At 31.1% G+C, this 23,532-nt stretch overlaps 2 protein-coding genes across 2 annotated transcripts in view; one reads left to right on the top strand and one right to left on the bottom strand.

Moving 5' to 3' along the window:
* Positions 1-242: 242 nt before the first annotated feature.
* On the top strand, positions 243-14,799 carry LOC111687852. The gene is made up of 12 exons (XM_046951895.1): positions 243-372; positions 1,591-2,480; positions 2,931-4,874; positions 5,793-5,945; positions 6,007-6,183; positions 6,255-6,431; positions 6,503-6,985; positions 8,000-8,167; positions 8,256-8,828; positions 11,310-13,877; positions 14,239-14,457; positions 14,520-14,799. The coding sequence occupies exons 1-12, from the start codon at positions 366-368 to the stop codon at positions 14,691-14,693; spliced, it is 7,533 nt and encodes a 2,510-aa protein (XP_046807851.1). The 5' UTR covers positions 243-365; the 3' UTR covers positions 14,694-14,799.
* Positions 14,800-21,545: 6,746 nt separating this feature from the next.
* Positions 21,546-23,532, bottom strand: part of LOC124419995 (J domain-containing protein DDB_G0295729-like) — a 3,195-nt gene continuing 1,208 nt past the window's right edge. The window contains exon 3 of the mRNA XM_046951385.1: positions 21,546-21,560. Within this exon, the coding sequence (XP_046807341.1) occupies positions 21,546-21,560 (15 nt within the window). The remainder of the gene's footprint in view (positions 21,561-23,532) is intronic.

Here is a 23,532-nt window from a genome sequence, read left to right as displayed (position 1 = left end):
TATTTTCTTGGAAGTTAACATATTTGTCTATCTCCTAAAAGAAACAAAAAAAAAAAGAAATAAGATAAAAATCAATTAAATATTATTGAATTTTTAAAGATAATGATCAAAATTTGATAAAAATAAAATAAATGTTAAAAATTAATGTTTTGTGATATTTTAAAGGTAAAACATTTAAGTTTTTTTAGAAAAATATATAAAAGCTGTAAGTATTTTGAAAATATCAGGGAGTTACAATTTGACTCTAGCAACTACAAGTGCTTTAGGTGATATTTAGTTGAGAAAAGTATTAAAAAAGTGGATTTTTTTTGTTGTTGTCAAACTAATATTTTCGGCGAAAACCAAAAGTTTTAAGGATACTTAAAATGAGAGGTGAGTGCAAATGAAAGAAAATTTTTAAAATTTAAAAGTGATAAAATTAAATCAAAATTATGTAAAAAACGAATAATTATTCGAATAAAATATTTGTTTAACGCCAAAAAAAAAAAAAAAAAAAATGTTAAAAATCGTTTAAAGTTTTTCCTCATAAATTTTTATTCGATTAATTTATTCTTTATTTTAATTAGAAAACTAAAACATATACAAATTTTTATTCGAATAAAACAGCAATCGAATTATTATTCAAATAAATTATTCGTTTTCAAATATTTGCAAATTAAATATTCAATTTAATTTGAATTCAAATAAAAAAAAATAATATTTTACTACTCTATTAAAATTTGTATAATATTCGATTAATTATTCGAATAAATTATTCGTTTAGACTTCATAAATTTTTTTAAACTTTAAATATAATAATAATAATAAATAAGAAATAACAAAAAATACAAAATTAAAAAAAAAAATAAAAATTATTCGAATAAATTATTCGATTATTTTTTAGCTCAATATATTTTTTTTATTAATCTTACGCATAATTTTAGCTCATTTGAAATACGTTTTTAATTTTTGGTAAAAAAAAAATAAAAAATTTTATTCGAATAAAACATTTTACAGCAAGCGAATAATTTCATTCGAATAAATTATTCGTATAGACTTTATACATTTTTAAAACTTTAAATATAATAAAAATAAATGAGAAATAACAAAGAAATACAAAATTTAAAAAAAAAATAATAAAAAAAAATATTCGAATAAATTATTCGATTATTTTTTAGCTCAATATTTTTTTTATATTAATTTTACACATAATTTTATAGCTCATTTGAATCACGTTTTAAATTTTTGGTAAAAAAAGTAAAAAATTTATTCGAATAAATTAATTCGAATAAATTTATTCGAATAATATCATTCGAATAATTTATTCGTTTTCATTTTTAAATATTTTAAAACTAAATATTCCAAATTAAAAAAAAAATAAAATACTAAAGAAAAAACAAACAAAATTTCATAATATTCGACAAATATTTATAAAATACTCCATTAAATATTCGAATAAATTGCAAAAAAATATTATTCGGAGATAAAATTTTAACCGAATTAATAAAGAATTGAAGAAAAAAAGGATTCCCTAAATTACTCGAATATAGCTTTTGAATCGAATCGAATCGAATAATTATTATATTGAAATTTCATCTCTACCCCTTTCAGGTTACCTTTTAGCTGTAGCCTTTGTAGCTACTCTTGCTATAACTGCAGCTATAGATGAAGAATGTGTGGAGCGTAAACTACGCGGTCTACCCGTACACTGGCCCAATCCCACCGACTGCTCCAGTTTCTATCGTTGCACCAATAAGAATATCAAACGTGAACTATTGTGTCCCGAGGGTAAAGAATACAATCCCAAAACTGGTCGCTGTGGCAACAAGGGTAAAAATCTTTGCCGTTTAAGTTTGATAGCACCATTAGCCGCTGCTGTGGACAATCCTTGTGCTGATGAAGTTTCCGGTACGTTTGTAGCGGATCCTAAGAGTTGTCGCAGTTATATGATATGCAACAATAACTTAGCCTATCCGCAGACATGTGATGCTGGCAGCTTCTTTAAAACTGATTTATCGGCTTGTGTACCGGATACACAAACTGAATGTTGGGAAAATTTGTGCGTTAAGAAGGCTAATGGTGTGTATGTGAAAAACGCCAATGATTGTCATAGTTTCTATGTGTGTAACAATGAAAAGGCTGTTGCCCAAAACTGTCCCACTGGTAGCTATTTCAATGATAAGAGCTTAAATTGTCAACCCGGAAAATGTCCATCTGAGGAGGTTGATACTACAACCCATGCTCCAGAAACTACTACACCACTTTGCGAAGTTGAAACTACCACAACTTGTGCTGCTCCCAAAGAAACCACTACATGTGCCACGGAAACTACAACACCACCTTGCGAAGTTGAAACAACCACAACTTGTGCTGCTCCCGATGAAACCACTACCTGTGCTATGGAAACTACAACGCCATACTGTGAAGCTGAAACTACTACCACATGCGCCGCTGAAGAAGAAACCACGACCTTAGCCAATGACGAAGATGATTGTTCAACTGTTAGTATCCAATCGTTTATACATAGATCAATTATTAAGTCCTATTCTAGTTCTGTTCTAGTTCTGTTCTAGTTCTGTTCTAGTTCTGTTCTAGTTCTGTTCTAGTTCTGTTCTAGTTCTGTTCTAGTTCTGTTCTAATTCTGTTCTAGTTCTGTTCTAGTTCTGTTCTAGTTCTGTTCTAGTTCTGTTCTAGTTCTGTTCTAGTTCTGTTCTAGTTCTGCTCTAGTTCTGTTCTAGTTCTGTTCTAGTTCTGTTCTAGTTCTAGTTCTAGTTCTGTTCTAGTTCTGTTCTAGTTCTGTTCTAGTTCTGTTCTAGTTCTGTTCTAGTTCTGTTCTAGTTCTGTTCTAGTTCTGTTCTAGTTCTGTTCTAGTTCTGTTCTAGTTCTGTTCTAGTTCTGTTCTAGTTCTAGCCTTATATAACTTACATTTTAATTCCCATCTCCTTCTGCAGCTTAATTGCGACACCACCAAATGTCAAAATGTCAAAGATGGCTTTGTCTATCCCGCTCTTAACACCAATGCCGGATTCTGTGTTTGTCAAAAGCAAAAACCCCAATATCGTGAATGTCCCAATGACGCTATCTATCATCAAAATCTGCAGATTTGTGTGACTCAAGATAAAGTATGCCCATCAAGCGAATGTTTGCAAAAACCCGACTATGCCACCTTCCCTGCTTCCAATACCACAACCGGTTTCTGCAGATGTTTAGATGGTTTAGCTGCCTATTTTGATTGTGTCGAAAGGGATTTTATTTACAGCGAAACATTGGGTTTTTGTGTTAAGGCGCCATCCTCTAACGGTGATGATTGTGAAGAGGAAACTGAAAAATTGTGTCCAGGAGGTTACTCGGAAGGTGATTTTGTACCTCATCCCAATAATTGCATGCTCTTCTATATTTGCTATGAAGGTGAATTGGTGGAAAGCAGCTGTGAACCTGGAAACTATTTCGATGATGAGATTAAGGCTTGTCTACGCGATACCCAGGGTAAATGTCCCGAATGTCAAGTAACCCAAACAAGTGCCGGAAACAGACGTAATCGTCGCAGTGCTAGAGCCCCAATTTGTGTTGAAGGTGTCAAGTCAGCAGCCAATAATTGTACTCAATATTACAAATGTGTCGGTGGTCAACGACTTTTATATGGCTGCGGCAGAGGTAATTTCTTCAATCCCATTACATTGACCTGTGAATTCGATGCCAATCACCTGTGCCCAGATGTCGCTAGCTGTGTCAATGGCCAAAAGACCGTTTATCTCATGGATAAGGAAAAATACTATGAATGTGTGAATGGCCGACAAGAATTAAAGAGTTGCGACGAAAATAGCTACTTCAATAAACTCTCATTGACCTGTGTAGCCAACGAGGAATGCACCTGCCCGGGTGGCTATAAAGAAGGTCAAATTTCGGCCCATCCAGATGACTGTGATAAATTCTATATCTGCATTGCTGGCGAACAAATGATACATGAATGCGGTAAGGGTAATTACTTCGATAAAGATAAATTAAGCTGTGAGAAGGATGTTAAAAACATCTGCAATATTGAGAAGCCTTGTCAATGCCCCGGTGGCTATGAAGAGGGTGAACTATCGCCCCATCCCAAGGATTGTGATAAATTCTATATTTGCGTTGATGGCAAACAAGTGCTACAAGAATGTGGTGAGAATAATTACTTCAATAATTATACTAAAACCTGTGAACCCGACATCTATAATGAATGCTGGACCAAAACACCGTGCACCTGTCCCGGCGGCTATGAAGAAGGAGATTTTTCAGCTCATCCTACGGAATGCAATAAATATTACATTTGCCATGATGGTCATCAAGTCTTAGAGGATTGCGGTACAAATAATCGCTTTAATAATGATACCCTAACATGCGAACCCGATACTGATCATGTCTGTTGGCCAAATTTGTGTGCCGGTCAGGCCAATGGTGCTTTAGTGGGAAATCCCCAACAATGTAATACTTTCTTCTTATGCGAAAATGAACAAGCCATCCCACAGTCTTGCTACGAAGGTCAATATTTCAATACTACAACACATGCCTGTGAAGCAGATCTTGAGGCGGAGTGTTATAAACCATGTGAAAATGAAAACGCCGGACCTATTAAACTTCTACCTCATCCTATTTGCAATAAATATTATTTCTGCAATGGCCGTAACACCCATGTCGGTACATGTGATGTCGGTAGTTTTGATATCGAAACCGGAATTTGTGATGCAACAAAAAAATGTTTCCCAAATCCATGCGATAATTTGCCACCTTTTGCTGCTTTTCCCGATCCATACGATCCTACCAAATTCTATATATGTAAAGATAAAAAGCCAATACCTATGAAATGTTTAGATGGGATGGAATTCGATCATGAATTAAAACTCTGCGTGAAAGTTTCAGATGTATGTATAAAAAATTATTATAAAATCCAAATTCGTTTGGACCAAGGTTTATTACCTAACCTAGTCTTATCTATGATATTATCTAGATTAAAGTGTCATCTTATTTATAGATTGGACTGCAGTCTTTCCTATAAGCTATAGTTAAGAATATTGATTGCCTATAGTTTGGTATATAGTCCTGTCTAAAGTCTTTGCTATAGCCTTGACTTAGGACTTAACTATAGGCTTGTCTGTTGTATGCTTACACTCTAAACTGTAGCCTTGCCTATAGTCTATAATATTGTCTATAGTCTAGACTATATTAATGCCTATAGTATTATCTATAGTCTGGAGTGTATAGTACTGTCTATATTCTGGGCTATAATACTGTATATAATCGGGACTTTAGAAATGTATATAGTCTGAAATATAGTATTGTCTATAATCTTGATTACAGTTTGGACTATAGCCTTGTATGGAAAAGAATGTGCTGTACAGTTTGGACTTTACTATTATCTATTGTTGGGACTATAGTATTGTCCATAGTTATGTCTATACTCTGGCCTAGACTATAGTACAGCCTATAGTATACTCTATAGTCTTGTATATAATCTATAATTAAGGTAGTGTAGATTATAGTCATGTATATAGTCTTGTGTATAGTCTGGACTATAGTAAAGTCTACAGTCTGGACTATAGTCTAGTCTATAGTTTCGACTATTATCTGATTTATAGTCTGGACTATAATCTGGTTTATATTCTTGTCTACAGTCATGTCTATAGCCTATAGTCTTATCTAAATTTTGGCCAATAGTCTTGTCTGTAGTCTTGACTATAACATTGTCTATAATATGGACTATAGTACTGGCGGTAATATATACTATAGTCTAAATTATATATATATGTAATTTTGCAAAAAATATCCATCTTTTTTATCAGCCTGACTGTGACACCTGTACGAAGGATGGAACTTATCCGACTTTAAATGTAGGTAACGATTATGAATTTTGCGTATGCGTCGATGGTATAAGTACGAAAATCGAATGTCCCAAGGATTCTCCCTATAACTCAGAAGTAGGAATATGTTATTCGGTAAGTTAAAATAATTATTATAATTTTTTATTTAACTTAATTAGAATTATCACTTATATAGAATGCTCCTTGTGATCCCACTTTCTGTTTAAATAACAAAGACTATGAAGTGTCGGAAAATCGCAATGATACCAAAAGTTTCTGTATGTGTATTGATGAAGAACCCATTATTGTCAGTTGTCCCAATAATGGTACATTTAATCCATATATTAAAAAATGTTCGGAATATGAAAGTTCGGTAAATGAATTGTAATATTTAGAAAAATATTTCATTTATATATAATTATAATGTAATTTTTAACTTTAAAGCCCAAATGCTTACAATCCATGTGCGTTGATCCCAAAAACAATCTAAAGACTTTTAATCCTATCGATCCTAAAAAAAGTAATGGTGTGTGTGTTTGCAGGCAACAAATTGCCACATATGAACCCTGTAGTTATGGTAGTACCCTAAATACCGAGTTAACTATATGTCAATTAGCAGAGGTAATTACATTTTAATATAATGCTTTTTACAGATTTCCTTGTTAACAAAAAAATATATATATTTATTCCAGATTAATTGCAATTCTTATCAGTGTCGCGATTTACCAGATAAAACCAAAATACAAGCATTGACCACATACAACGGTTATTGTGAATGTGTTAAGGGTATTGCCACCTATTATAATTGTCCCAATAATGGTGAATTTAATGTAAATACCGAAAAATGCGAAACACCGATTTGTGATTTAACAAAATGTGAAATCGAAGGATACATACCAGCCTCAAATACAACCGATGGTTATTGTGACTGTAAGACTGGCAGCTATAAATCTTGTCCTGATGGTGAAAAATTCGGTAAATTTGGTATTTGCAAGCCGCCATGTGTCAATCTATTGTGTAGTGGCAAACCGGATCAATATCTCATACCATCTACCGTTAATGATCATAGTTTCTGTATTTGCCAAGTTGGAACGCAGAACGCAAGTTATGAGGAATGTAATCCTAAAAGTTATTTATTCGATGAAACCAAACAAATGTGTGTGGCAAATAGTGCGGTATGTTTACTAAATTTTACTAATTCAGATTGAAGAAATTTTGATATTACCTCGAAAATTTCATGTCAACTATCAAAGATGATCAAAACATCTTGTCCATATAGTCTGGAATATAGACCTGTCTATAGTCTGGACTATAGTCTTGTCTAAAGTCTAGACTATAGACTTGTCCAAAGTCTAGACTATAGAATTCTCTAAAGTCTAGACTATAGACTTGTCTAAAGTCTAAACTATACTTATCTATTGTCTGTACTATAAACGTTTCTATAGTCTGGACTATAGACACGTCTTAAGTCTGCAATATACTTGTCTATAGTCTGCATTATAGACTTATCTATAGTTTGGACTATTTACTTGTCTAAAGACTATAGTATGAATTATATATATTCTATAGACTTCTTATATAGTCTTACCTAAATTCCTTTCTATAGACTATAGACCTTTTAATAGTCTATTGATTTATCTATAATCTGGACTATAGACTTATCTATAGTCTGAACTTGTCTATAGACTATAGACTTGCATATAGTCTGAACTATAGACTTGTCTATAGTATGAATTATATACTTTCTATAATCTATAGATTTATCTATAGTCTGCACTATAGACTTATCTATAGTCTGCACTATAGACTTTTCTATAGTCTGGACTTATCTATAGTATGGTTTATATACTTTCTATAGACTTCTGATATAATCTTGTCTATAGTCTGGACTATAATTGTGTATATAGTGTAGATTACATTTTGGACTATAGTTGTGTATTTAATCCTGCCTATATTCTGAACTATAGTCCTGTCTTTATTATGGACTATAGTGCAGTCTATAGTATGGACTATGATCCTGTTTTTTTTTCTATAGTCAGAATTATAGTTCTGTCTATAGTTAGGATTATAGTTTTATCTATAGTCTAGACTTTAGCTCTGTCTATAGTTTGGACTATAGTCCTGTCTATTATCTATCGTCCATCATTTACTGCTGCTTATCTTTTGATTTTACATTAATGTTTTCCCAGGAACTATGCGGTACGGATGAATGTGGTGATAATCTAGGACCACGTCCAGCTATAGATACTACAACTGGTTTTTGTTTGTGTACACAATCACAAGGTAAACCTGTATATACGGAATGCTTACAAGGTATTTATGATGACAGCAAAAAAACCTGCATAAAGACAGCAAAGGTATGTTACAAAAAGGGGAAAAAATATATAATAATATTCCAAACAGAAAATAGATCATTAAAACAATTCCCCTTTCTATTCGCATCAGGACGTCTGTGATATTAGGCAGTGTGCCGGGGCAACAATGGAACAACCTATTACATTGCCTTCTAATCAGAGTAATGCAGAGTTTTGCTATTGTTCAAGTCCCACGGATGCTATGTTATTAAACTGTCCCAATTATAAATACTACAATCATGCCAAGGGTATGTGTGTAAGTCAACTGAGCGATGATTGCAAAAATGGACAAACTCAACAAGTTGAACCAACCTGCAACGAATACAAAATATGTCTTGACGGCAAATGGCAACATAAAACTTGTCCCGCTGGAGAATACTTTGATGATGTTCGAGGATATTGTTGCTTAGATACCGAGGGTGTTTGTGAAAAGAAATCCGATTGTACTTGCTTGGGTGCCTATTATGAGAATGAACATTTGCCACATCCCATCAATAAGCATATGTATTATGTTTGTAAGGATGGTATGTTGCATGAACACAAATGTCCTGCGCATCGCATTTTCAGCGTCACTCAGAAACAGTGCGTTAGAGGCAAACATCCTGACTTAACTTCTATGGGTTTACCGCAAAAACGTTCGCTTGACTTTGACAATGAACATGAAGTAAGAACTTTTAAGAAAATTTCAAATTTTTTCACCAAATTTCTTTAATTTAAGCTGAGAAAAAAAAGAGTATACGAATTTTTGTTTTTCTTTTTTCTTGTTTCTCCTCCCTTTAACGATTTAAATTTCAATTTTTATTTTCTAATCTCCGCTTGTATTTAAATCGTTTATATCTTAAATTTAATTTAACTTTAAAATATGCATTTAACGAAAACAAAAACAAACAAACAAAAAAAAAAGAAAAACAAAAAAATTATAATATAGCAATAATAATAAAAACAAAATTTTGAAAAAAAAATTATAAAATTTTTTCTATTTAATTTGGCATTTTTATTTTATAACGCATATTCTGGGGTATAAAAACACAGACGTTGTAAAGAACTTAAGAATTTTTTTTTTTTTATTTTAAATTTAAATTTATTAAAAACTAAAAATTTTTGTTCAAAATTTTGTTTTTATAAAAGAAAACAAAAAGAAAATAATAGTTCCATTTCTTATTAACACTGTGTTTAAAAAAGATCTTTAGTATTGAGAGGCCCCATCATCTCCTACATTTTCAATCAAAATGAATGAAAAATGTTATCTTCGAAATGTTTAGTTCGATTAGTCTGCTAATACCATTCGCAAATCGTTCAGTGAATCTCTATCTTCTTTAATCTGATCATACTATGATCTGTTGCCGATCGTTCAATACATCTATAGATGATCAAATCGAAGTATGATCAAAATATGGTAGATATGGATCTATTCATCTGTGGACATAACATGATGTTATGCATATGAATCCACTTATTTAGGGCAGAAACGTAGGAAGTGTGATCAACATATAGACGATCAATGAATGAAAGTTTATCATACTATGATCTGTTGCCGATCGTTCAATACATCTATAGATTATCAAATCGAAGTATGATCAAGTTATGGTAGATATGGATCTATTCATCTGTGGACATGACATGATGTTATGCATATGAATCCACTTATTTAGGGCAGAAACGTAGGAAGTGTGATCAACATATAGACGATCAATGAATGAAAGTATAATCAGATTATAGATGTTATGAATCGACTGATAGTAACAAAATATGATCAAGTTCCGTGGCCGAATTGACAAATGATCAATAATGATCAGAACGTATGTATATCTACTGATCTTTTACAATGTTCGAAATATAATACATACGTTCTGATCATTATAGATCATACTTCGATGTATGCATCGATCACTGAATCCATACCTTCCATATTCTGATAATACTTTAACTATAACTCGATTTAATCGATCGATTGGTGGACTAATATTTCTTCTATCGCAATCATATTTATGTTAATAGATTACTATGGTATATATATATTGAATGTGATCGGATTATGTTGAGATTCGGGCATTATCATCTTTAGTTCGCCCATTGATCAATGAATTCTTATATTCTTGTTCACTCTTCGTGTTGACCATCGATTGGTAGATTTATATCTTCTTTATTATAATAATATTTTCACTTATCGTTCAATAGACCTGCTGCATCTTGTCTATTCTGATCATATTTCGATCTATCTAACAATCAGTAAATTCAAAACATAAATATTTTAATCATACTTTACTGAGATTCGGGCATCTATATATATTTTGATCATCTTCAGTTCACCAATTGATCAATGAATTCTTATTTTCTATAATTTGACTATACTTTCGATCATCTTTATTCTGAGCATAGTTCGATCCGTCTAACGATAAATTTAAACATAACATTGGATTTATGTTAATACTTGATCACTCTTAGTGTTGACCATCGATTGGTAGTTTTGTATCTTCTTTATTTTGATATAATATTTCTGCAGACCTGCTTCATCTTGTCTACATACATATTTCGATCCATCTATCAATCAGTGTATTCAAAACATCGATATTTTCATCATACTTTGATTAGACCTATATCTTTCATATTCTAATCACGATAACTGTAAACATAACTTTGGATTTCTGTTAATACTTGATCACTCTTCGTGTTGAGCATCGATTGATAGATTTATATCTTCTTGCATCTTACCTATTCTGAACATATTTCGATCCATCTAACAATCAGGGCTCACCGGTCAATAGATCTATATCTTTCATATTCTAATCTCACTTCGATTCGATCAGCTATTAGTGTATCCATAACTTCAATAGAACAATAGAACTGTCTATGTCTTTTAATCACACTTTCAAATTGTTTAACGATCGATTTATGCATTCCTGATCGCACTCGATCTTACTTCGATTTGACCTAATACAATGTGATCATCGTTCCACAAATTCATCAGTGGTTTCATGTCTTCTATATTAACTCTATTATATGCGTTATGCATAGCTTAATGGCGTTTCATTTTATAGTTTCAATTAATTTTAATTCAATTCGGAAGCTCTCCTTTTACTATAATCTTATTTAATTTCAAAATTCTTATCATAAATTTTGTTCCTCTTCCTAAAATCCATTCTAGTTCGGCTGTTTGGAAAACGACAAACGTTCGGTGCCCTCCAATTGTTCACAATATGAAATCTGCCAGCAACAGATTTGGCAGCGTAAAACCTGCAGCAATTATCGCTATTATAATCCCGAACAAAAGAAATGTCTAGAGCCACGCGATGATTTTGTCTGTACATATGCCAAAGTAACTTCGCTACCCTCCTGCGATGCCAGCCGTGAACTGCAACTATATCAAGCCAAAACTTGTCACCAGTACTATCGCTGTCAAGAGGGCAAATGGCGTTTGAAAAACTGTGGACGTCAGCAGTATTTCAATAATAAAAAGGCCACCTGTTTGCCGTTGCCCGATGAACCGGGATTTCAGTGTTCGAATCAAACTTTAGGAAGGGAGGAAAATGTTATCACTTCATGTCAACATTTGACTCAACGTTATTATGCCAAAAATTGTGCCATGTTTTTGCTGTGTCTGGACAATGATTGGTGGTATCAATATTGTCCCGAGGGCATGTTTTACAATCGTACTTTAAACTATTGTGTGCCGGATGTTAAGCAACAGTGTAAAGATGTGATTAAAGCTAATGTTTTACCTATAGCCGAGGAGTATACCAGGGATAAGTGTCAACAGGACGGTTTGCTTAGACCCTCGGCTATGGCCTGTAATCGTTATTTTGTGTGTGTTAATGGCAAGTGGCAAATGCAACATTGCGGTCAGCGAGAATATTATGATGCCAGCAATGCCAAATGTTCCACGGATAACGAAGGTGTTTGCAAGAATTTACATAAAGATTGTTTAGCTAGCGAAAAGAGATCTGTGCCGCGTAATTGTTCGGCTTACGAACAGTGTTCCTCCGAAGGCAAATGGCTGAAATTTAATTGTCCTACAGATGAAATATACGATGAACTTACACAGCGTTGTATTAAAAATCAAGGAATCTGTTCTAAACATGGTTTTAAAAGAGCCTGTAGGTTAGAGGAAACTATGCCCTTTAAGGGAAATTGTTCCAGATTTTATTACTGTTCGGAAGATAGCTGGTATCTGGGCAATTGTGCTAAGGGTTTTATGTTTAGCCAGGAAAAACGCCTTTGTGTGGCCCATACATTGGAGGATCAGTGTCAACCTTTGGAGGTAGCTAGTTTTGGAAATTCACAATCAGAAAGTGGTTTGTGTTTTGATAAACCAGACGGTACCTCTGTGGCTCATTCTCAGGACTGTACACGTTATTATATTTGTATACAACAGACCACATCCCATGAAATGCAATGCTCTAAGGGAAGCTACTTTGAACCCACGTTAGGTTATTGTCGGCCCAATGATGGTTCATGTCGTCTGCCTTTGACCGGTGTATGTGCTAATGCCACAGATGAATCCTTGGTAGCTAATCCTACAGATTGTCAGTCTTATTATAAATGTTCCTCTATAAATGGCACCGAATTGCTGTTTTGTCCCGACGGTCAATATTTTCACAATCAAACGCACGAATGCCGCCTAGATCAGGGTGAGTGTCGAAAGGTTATAAAGCCCGTGAAAAAATGCTCAGGCTTTGCCCATGGCACTCGTTTGGCCCATGAAAAATATTGTAATATCTACTATGCCTGTGTCAAGGGTTTAGCCATACCCGTAGAGTGTCCCGATAATTATCAATTTAATGCACTGCTCGGCAAATGTATGCCCGATTTGGAACATACCTGTCAAGATGGCCAATTAGTAGAGGGTAATATCACCTATTCATGTGCTAATCAAACAGATGGTTCTTATTTGGCCGATCTTAAGGATTGTACTCGTTACTATATCTGTTCTCAGGGTGAAGCTTTACCTAAGAAATGTGGCAACGCCAGTTATTTCAATAGTGAACTTTTGCTATGTGTGCCCGATGATGGTTCTTGTCCTTTTGTTACGGATGACAATGGCCAGCAGAATCCCGTAGCTCCGGATCCTCTAATGTGTGAGGGCAAACATGGTTATCTACTGGCAGATCCTTTCAATTGCAACAATTTCTATGCCTGTGTACACAATAAGCTGAAACATGAAAGATGCTATGATCAGCAATTCTTCAATACCTCGATTCTACAGTGTCAGCCTAAACTCTCAACTGAAACCTCTACAAATAGTAACACTACCTCGGTGGATATAAATCTAATAACTAGCAAAACACAAAACCCTCAATGTCTAGACGAAACCACGTCTATTCATAAATTATGCTCGGAATTGGGACAAGGTACTGCCTTGGCAGAACAGGGCGATTGCCGGCGTTATATAACCTGTCAAGAACCAGAAGAGGAACCAGTTTCGCAACGTTGCCGTAATGGCGAAAGTTTTGACTCTCTATTAGGTTTCTGCCGACAAAATGATGGCACTTGTTTGCTAGAGAATGGCCAACGGGTGGGAGAATGCAGTGGTAAACATGGTCAATTGGCCCGGGATCCAAAAAATTGTCGTAATTATTTTGTCTGCATAAATGGTCAAAAAATAGCCCAAACTTGTCAGGCAGATGAATACTTTGATAAATCCTTAAACATGTGCATGCAGGACACCCAAAAAGTATGCAATCCAACTCAAACTCCCGAGGAGCCTCAAAAACAGGTTGGTTAATTCAAACATTAAAATCTTTTGGTCTATAGTCTAGTCTATAGTCTAGTCTATAGTCTAGTCTATAGTCTAGTCTATAGTCTAGTCTATAGTCTTGTCTATAGTCTAGTCTATAGTCTAGTCTATAGTCTAGTCTATAGTCTAGTCTATAGTCTAGTCTATAGTCTAGTCTATAGTCTAGTCTATAGTTTAGTCTATAGTCTAGTTTATAGTCTAGTCTATAGTTTAGTCTATAGTCTAGTCTATAGTCTAGTCTATAGTCTAGTCTATAGTCTAGTCTATAGTCTAGTCTATAGTATATAGTCTAGTCTAGCCCAATCTATAACATTTTCATCTCAAACCCTCTCCTATGTAGTCCTGTACAGGTTTAAGTGAATCGGTTCTTTATCCATATGTCCAAGACAACTGCCGTTCCTATTTCCAATGTATCCAAGGAGTAGCCAAAATACATAAATGTGCTGATGATCTATACTTCGATCCTTTAAGCATTAAATGTGTTAAAAATAAAACCGAATGTATTATGCCCACAAACAATTTGAAAAGATCTCCAACGGTGACACAAACCTTTAGCAAGGTAATAAACCCATAAAAAAATTTAAATAAATTATATAATTTTCACATTCTATTTCATTACAGTTATGCTCTAACAAAAAATTGGAATATCCCTATGCCAATGTGGACAATGAATGTCGTTCTTTTTATATTTGTCATAATAATGGCGATATTAGTCAAGAATTGTGTCCCTTAGGCATGATATTTAATAAGGAATTGCTTACTTGCACTGTTGAAAATAATACCAAATGCAAATGAAACGTTTAGTAAGATGGAAGAAGTCGGAAAGGAAGAAATATGTATTCAAATTTAAAGTAAAAAAAAAACAGAAAACTAGTAAATAAAAGGTGCAGGGAATTCAATTAAAAAAAAAGCATTCAGTGCTTTAATTTATCATCTTTTTTAGGCGCACATCCAGTGGGGGAAATTTCTAGTCTATAGTCTAGTCTATATTTTAGTCTATAGTCTAGTGATCCCCCTTGTTTAGCCAGAAAATGGACTTTTAGGTTTTCACTCAAAAAAATGGAATTTTACTCAGAAATAAAAGTGATCACAGATTTTCATCCTTTAAGCCCTAGGGCCCTTAGTTTAGCCAGAAAATGGATTTTTAGGTTTTCACTCAAAAAATGAAATTTTACTTAGAAATATAAGTGATCACAGATTTTCATCCTTTTAGCCCTAGCGCCCTTAGTTAAGCCAGAAAATGGACTTTTAGGTTTTCACTCAATAAATGGAATTTTACTCAGAAAAAAAGTGATCACAGATTTTCATCCTTTAAGCCCTAGCGCCCTTAGTTAAGCTAGAAAATGGACTTTTAGGTTTTCACTCAAAAAAATGGAATTTTACTCAGAAATAAAATGATCACAGATTTTCATCCTTTAAGCCCTAGCGTCTTTAGTTTAGCCAGAAAATGGACTTTTAGGTTTTGACTCGAAGAATGGAATTTTACTTAAAAATAAAAGTGATCACAGATTTTCATTCTTTAAGCCCTAGCGCCCTTAGTTTAGCTAGAAAATGGACTTTTAGGTTTTCACTCAAAAAATGGAATTTTACCTAGAAATAAGAGTGATCACAGATTTTCATCCTTTAAGCCCTAGCGTCTTTAGATTAGCCAGAAAATGGACTTTTAGGTTTTCACTCAAAAAATGGAATTTTACTTAAAAATATAAGTGATCACAGATTTTCATCCTTTAAGCCCTAGCGCCCTTAGTTTAGACAGAAAATGGACTTTTAGATTTTCACTCAAAAATGGAATTTTTCCCAGAAATAAAAGTGATCACAGATTTTCATCCTTTAAGCCCTAGGGCCCTTAGTTTAGTCAGAAAATGGATATTTAGGTTTTCACTCAAAAAATGAAATTTTACTTAGAAATATAAGTGATCACAGATTTTCATCCTTTTAGCCCTAGCGCCCTTAGTTAGGCAGAAAATGGACTTTTAGATTTTCACTCAAAAAATGGACTTTTACTCAGAAATAAAAGTGATCACAGATTTTCATCCTTTAAACCCTAGCGTCTTTAGTTTCGGCAGAAAATGGACTTTTTAGATATTCACTCAAAAAAATGGAATTTTATTCAGAAATAAAAGTGATCACAGATTTTCATCCTTTTAGCCCTAGCGCCCTTAGTTTAGCCAGAAAATGGACTTTTAGATTTTCACTCAAAAAATGGAATTTTTCTCAGAAGTAAAAGTGATCACAGATTTTCATCCTTTAAGCCCTAGCGCCCTTAGTTTAGCCAGAAAATGGACTTTTAGATTTTCACTCATAAAATGGAATTTTACTCAGAAATATAAGTGATCACAGATTTTCATCCTTTAAGCCCTAGCGTCTTTAGTTTAGCCAGAAAATGGACTTTAAGGTTTTCACTCGAAAAATGGAATTTTACTCAGAAATAAAAGTGATCACAGATTTTCATCCTTTAGGATCTAGAGCCTTAAGTTTCGCCAGAAAATGGACTTTTAGGTTTTCACTCAAAAAATGGAATTTTGTTCAGAAATAAAAGTGATCACAGATTTTCATCCTTTAAACCCTAGTGTCTTCAGTTTAGCCAGAACATGGACTTTTAGGTTTTCACTCGAAAAATGGAATTTTACTCAGAAATAAAAGTGATCACAGATTTTCATCCTCTAATGGACTTTTAGATTTTCACTCAAAAAATGAAATTTTATTCCGAAATAAAAATGATCACAGATTTTCATCCTTTAAGCCCTAGAGCCCTTAGTTTCGCCAGAAAATGTACTTTTAGGTTTTCACTCAAAAAATGGAATTTTACTCATTTCTGGCTAAACTAAAGCCATTTTCTGGCTTTAGTTTAGCCAGAAAATGTACTTTTGGGTTTTCACTCAAAAAATGGAATTTTACTTAGAAATATAAGTGATCACAGATTTTCATCCTTTAAGCCCTAGCGCCTTTAGTTTCGCCAGAAAATGGACTTTTAGGTTTTCACTCAAAAAAAAATGGAGTTTAACTTGGAAATTTAGGTGATCACAGCTTTTCATCCTTTAAGCCCTAGCGCCTTTAGTTTAGCCAGAAAATGTTCTTTTAAAGTTCTTTAGATTGTTTTTTGACATTTATTTGTTTTATAAATGTTCTCCTTCCACTCTAATATTTATTTAGTTTGTTATTAATTTATTTTTATTTTACTGTCGTCACTTACATAAAAATATCTTCTACATAAATCACTTCATGTGTCAATTTCGTTTAAGTTTTCCATTAAACTGACCTTTCTTTCAGCCTTTTGCTTTGGACGTCAGGAAACTACATACTTGCGTTATAGTATTTTGGTCTTTTTTTAAATCTATTTTTAGGCTGAAAAAGTTCTTGAATTTTACTTTCGACACATGTTATGATAAGAGTAGAAAAATGTTGTAGAAAAAATTGGGGGAAAGAGGTCTTTTTTAGGAAAAAACGCAAAACATAAATGTCGATTAAATAAATATTTTTTTTTTTTGTGAGATATTTTACTTTGGTTTAAAATAGATTAATTTCATTTATGTCTGTAAAAAAACAACTTTTTAAAATCCCTAATCACTATCCTAAGCACGTGCCTTAAATCATTTGCATAATGACCTAAGTAGTTACTTAAAACTAAATTAATTAAATTTTTCATTTACATTGCATTTCTTCTAATTAGGATTTTAACAATTGTTTGTCTCAAATATCTAAAATATAATTTATAAACGTCTGCTTCAACTGAAGTCAATAAAATAAATTGATTTTATTAACTGTCTGTAAGTAAGTTCAATATCGAATATATGAAAGTATTTATGTATAATTGCTATTCCATCAAAGACCTATTTTTATAATAACCAACATTGATTATATTTGTGTTTTTGTCCATTTTGTAGGCCATTTGCCGACGTCATAAAAGTGCTAGGCCAAGTGTTAGGCAGTGTATAGAAACACAAAGTAATTGTTCTATAGTGTAATAGACTTTCGAGAAAGCGTGAAGGTCTCAGGCTTAACGGCCAAGAAGAATACTTTGATTGACTATGAATATTGTATACTATAGACTAGACTATGGCCTAGACTTTAGACTGCAGTATAAGCTTAATTATAGACTAGCCTATGAACTAGGCTATAGACTAGACTGCCGGCTTGATTATAGGCTAGACTATTGACTAGACTATAGACTAGACTATAGACTATAGACTAGACTATAGACTATAGACTAGACTATAAACTATAGACTAGACTATAGACTAGACTATAGACTAGACTATAGACTAGACTATAGACTATAGACTAGACTATAGACTATAGACTAGACTATAGACTAGACTATAGACTAGACTATAGACTAGACTATAGACTAGACTATAGACTAGACTATAGACTAGACTATAGACTAGACTATAGACTAGACTATAGACTATAGACTGTTGACTAGACTTTTTGGTCTATACCAAGGGCTTGACTATAAAATAGTTTATAACTAGAAACGTTTTCATATTTTAAGCAAAAAGCAATCACTTCGCTATAGAGAGTAATAACTTGTAAAAGAATAGTTTTTTTTTGTATTTTATAAATAATAATTCTCTGTTATTTATGATACGAGGTTCGTTTATAAATATTTGGGAAATTTTACATTAAATGGAACTAGTTCTTGTTATTAGACAAGCTCAGCACAGGCTTTTTTTGCATCAAACTTTTTTTCTCTTGTGCTTTGACTATTTTAGTGGTAAAATAATCGTATGTATGCGGATAAAGTTTATATTATTAACCAATACATTTATGTACTTATGTATATACATAGATATATCTAAATTTGTATATGTACATATGTATTTGTATATGTATTCAATTGACCATAGTTATTAGACAGGAAGTGCAAGTTTAATGCGTGTCAATACAAGACTTGTTGTATTGTGTTGTATTCGTTGGCATTTGAAAAAAATGGAAATGGAAAATATTTCAAACAACAATAAATAATAATAATCCAACAGAAAGGAAAAATATAAAATTTATAACAAAATAGACAACATTCGTTAGTATGTGGTTAAAGAAAACGGCTGTGAAATACGGATTAATAAAATAAAAACAAATATTCGAAAAAAAAAATAATAGAAAAAAATCTAGAAAAAAGTGAGAAATAGTATATATTATGTTAACAAGGATAATTGTATAGAAATATAAAATTGTTATAACAAAAAGCGGAAAATTTTATATAAAAAAATGCCTAAAATTAGGCAATGTTTTTTGAAAAATAATATTCACTAAAATGTATGCTACGAAAACTAAACTCAAGGATTATAAATTTTTTAAATAAAAAAAGTGTAAATTATCAAGTTTTTAATATAAAATTACATTTAAAGAAATTCTACATTTTTCGATTTGAAAACAATATTAAGTTTTTATAAATAAATTTTTAAAAAATTAAAAAAAGTGTTATAAAAAATGTTATAGTCCCTTTTTGAAAACAATTCATTTTTAAACAAAAAAATTATAAAAAAAAAACTATTTTTATATGGAAAAATGCTGTGTTTAGTTATTCTACATAGTTATCGATCGTATTCCTTGAAATTATCTAGCGATGTGTTAATATATAGAGAGTTACTGATCGATAATTATGATAAATAAAAAAAATCATTAAATTTCTTTGAAAATATAAAGATTTTAATCGATTTTCATAAAAATTAAAAAGTTATCGATCATTTTCTTTGAAAATATCATTCGATTTCTAAATCTTTAGAGTTACTGATCGATCATTATGATAATAAACATAAATCTTTTGATTTCTTTAAATATATAAAGACTTTTTTTTTATCGATTTCTATAAAAAATAAAAAGTTATCGATCTATTTTTTTAGAGTTAAAAAGTTAGCGATCCTTTTTCTTGCAAATATCAATCGATTTCAAAATAAATGAGAGCAAATGTTCAATCATTATGGTAATAAACATAATACATTTGATTTCTTTTAATATATAAAAGTATTTTTTTATCGATTTCTATTTATCGATCTATTTTTTATAGTTTAAAAGTTGTCGATCCTTTTACTTAAAAATATCTATCGATTATTAATCGATTTTAAAATAAATAGAGAGCAATTGTTCGATCATTATGGTAATAAACATAATTCATTTGATTTCTTTTAATATATTAACATTTTTATCGATTTCTAAAAAAATAAAAAGTTATCGATCTAGTTTTTAGAGTTAAAAAGTTATTGATCCTTTTACTTGAAAATATCTATCGATTATTAATCGATTTCAAAATAAATAGAGAGCAATTGTTCGATCATTATCATTGATTGACTCTAATTGAAAATTAAATGTTATCGATCTACTTTTTTAGAGTTAGAAAGTTATCGATTGTTTTTCTTTAAGTTATCTATCGATTAACAATCGATTTGTAAATAAAATCAGAATTACTGATCGATCTTTATAGTAATAGAACATTATTCATTAAATTTCTTTAAATTAAAAGTTATCGATCGTTTTTCTGTAAATTATCTATGAGATTTATTCTCAAAAATAACAACTTATCGATAAATGTTAATTCAAACAGAAAATTTCCAATCGATTTTTATCTATAAATAGAGTTATTGGTTGATCTCTATATGAAATGAAAGATTTTCATTGCAAATATAGAAAGATTTCAATCGATTTCTATATAAATAAAAAAAGTTATCGATCACATTTGATATAAGCGAAAAGTTATCGAACAATTTCTATATTAGTTGAGTTATTGATAGATTTCTCTAGAAGGTTATTTAACGATTTTAATTGTAAACATTTTTAAGCGATTTCTATAAAAATGATAAGTTATCGATCGATTACTTTAGAAACATAGAAAGCTATTGATCGATTCCGATTTGTGAAAAAAATTAAAATTTATCGAATAATTTCTTGAAAAGTAAAGAGCTATCGATCGTTTTCTATAAAATGTGGAAAGTTATCGATTGTTTTCTGTAAAAAATGATAAAAATGATTTACAAATTTCTTCAGATATAAAGAGTTATTGATCGATTTCTATAGGAATAGAATGTTATCGATTGAGTAATTAAGAAATTAGCGGGTTTGGAGAGATTGGAAAGTGTCTTTTCGATATTTTTCTATAATATATGTTAAGTTATCGATTGAAATACAGAATGTTTTTTAACTGATTTCTATAGAAAGGAAAATCTATTGATCAGTTTCATTAAATAGGGAGAGTTATTGATTAATTTCTATATAAGTGATCACCTTTTTTTTAAATAGAGAGTTATTAATCGATTCCTACAAAATAAGGAAAGTTATCAATCGATTTCTAATGGAATTGAGATTGGTTTTGAATAATATGGAAAGTTATCGATCGATTTGTGGGAAACTGTAAAGTTATTGATCAATAAATTTATTTAAATTGAGCGACATGAGTAGTTATCGATCGATTTATGGAAAAATTAAAAGTTATCGGTCAATTTCTTTGATTTCTGTAAAAATTTTAAGTTTTTGTTCAACTTCATAGAAAATAAAGAGTTATTGATCGATTCTCTATATAAATGAAAAGTTATCAATCGATTTCTTTAGAAACATTGAATGCTATTAAGCGATTTTTGTTGTAATAGAAAGTTATTGATCAATTTCTTTGATAATAGAAAGTTATTGATCGATTTCTATTGAAATAGAATGTTATCGATTAAGTTGCTAAAAAATTAGGAAACTTATCGTTAAAAATATAGAAAGTTTTCAAATAATTTCTGTAAAATTTAAAATAGTGAGCTTTAGAACGATTTTTATATAATATGGAAAGTTATCGATCGATTTCTATGAAATGCAAAAAGGTTTTAAGCGATTTCTGTAAAAATATTAAGTTATTGTTCTATTTCTTTACAAAAAGAGAGAATTTTTAATTGATTTCTAAAGAAATGCAAAGTTTAGAACGACTTCTAGAAAAATTAAAAGTTATTGATCAATGATTTGATTGAAATTGAGTGAAATAAAAAGTTATCGAACGATTTTTGGAACAATAAAAAGTTATTGATCAATTTTTTTTTTTGATTTCTTCAAAAATTTAAAGTTTTTGTTTAACTTTAAGGAAAACAGAGAGTTATTGATCGATTTCTATATAAATGAAAAGTTATCGATCGATTTCTTTAGAAACATTAAAAGTTATTTAGCGATCTCTGTTGGTATGGAAAGTTATTGATCAATTTCTTTGATAACAGAGAGTTATTGATCGATTTCAAAAGAAGTAGAAAGTTGTCCAACGATTTCTAAAACAAATTAAAAGTTGTTGATCACTTTCATGAAAAATAAAAAATTGTTGATCGATTTCCATAAAAATCAAAATGATCGATCACTTTCTTTAGAAATATAGAAAGCTTTTGATAGATTTTACTAAAAACTGAAAGTTATTGATAACTTCCTTTAAAAACAGAGAATTTTTACTCCATTTCCATCCTATGAAAAATCGAAAGTTTTGGAACTTTTTTTTTTGAAAATAATTAATCGAAAGCTATCAATAAATAGTTAGCTCGCCTTAAATTCTAAAATTATATACCAACATCTATGTCATTATATTTATACCTAATGCTCTTTCCTAAATTTCTCTTTAAAGTTCAAATAAAATTTATTTACAAAAAGCGTGTCAAGCTAGTTTTATATTTAATTTTAAACATATTTTCTTTAGTTACCAAAAAAAAAAACTATAATAGTTTTTAATATTATCCTGACTGGAGTGTATTTTGTTTGAGTGAAATATGAAAACAGCGTGAGAATTTTAACATCTGCTTTCTAACTAACTTCTTTAAATCAAAACGAACCTTAACAAAGTAATAGCGATGTATTAAAGTAAAGAAGAGTCTTAGTTGCTTTCAAAACTTAATTTAACTTTTTTCTAATATATGGAAAAATTAGCTTTTTATAACAGACCAATTAACTAATATGATTTTAAACATTTTTCTTATTTTTTTTCATTAGTTGTTGGGCACATCTAAAGGAGCGTCCACATCAAATACATATATGACATTTTTTACTAACACACAATTTATGAAAATCGATAATTAATGACCGAACATAGAGCGACCACAAGTAAAAAAAAAAAACACCAGCTCTCGACTTTTATAGTTTATTATCTCTCTATTATTATTATTAGTTATACTAAAGTTGTTGTTCACTAATATTTATTTGTTTATAGGCGAGGGACCTAGCATGGAAGCTAAATTTGTTGTATGTGTATGTACTATATATATGTAAACATATTTATTTATATTTTGTCCCAATATTTACTTTACATTCATGACAACTAACATTAATACATTCGCTTTGTATTAGTTTGTCAAATGTATATGTATTTGTTTTTAACTTCTGATGTTTTGATTTTCAAAGGTCAAAAACGTGGTACAATAAACTTGTTGCATTAATGTTGGTGTTTTATTTTTTACACCCACACACACATACATGAAAATCAACAAAATGCAACAAAAGTTTACAGTAATAGGCCAGAACTTTAGACTATAAAAATAGACTATAGACTAGACTATAGACAAAACTATAGTCTAGTCTAAGCCTAGTCTATAGTCTATAGTCTAGTCTATAGTCTAGTCTATAGTCTAGTCTATAGTCTAGTCTATAGTCTAGTCTATAGTCTAGTCTATAGTCTAGCCTATAGTCTAGT

Source organism: Lucilia cuprina, chromosome 5 (genome assembly GCF_022045245.1).
Source record: "Lucilia cuprina isolate Lc7/37 chromosome 5, ASM2204524v1, whole genome shotgun sequence".
Lineage (NCBI taxonomy): Eukaryota > Metazoa > Arthropoda > Insecta > Diptera > Calliphoridae > Lucilia > Lucilia cuprina.
Note: the sequence above shows the minus strand (reverse complement) of the source record. Positions and strands in the feature narration are given on the sequence as shown.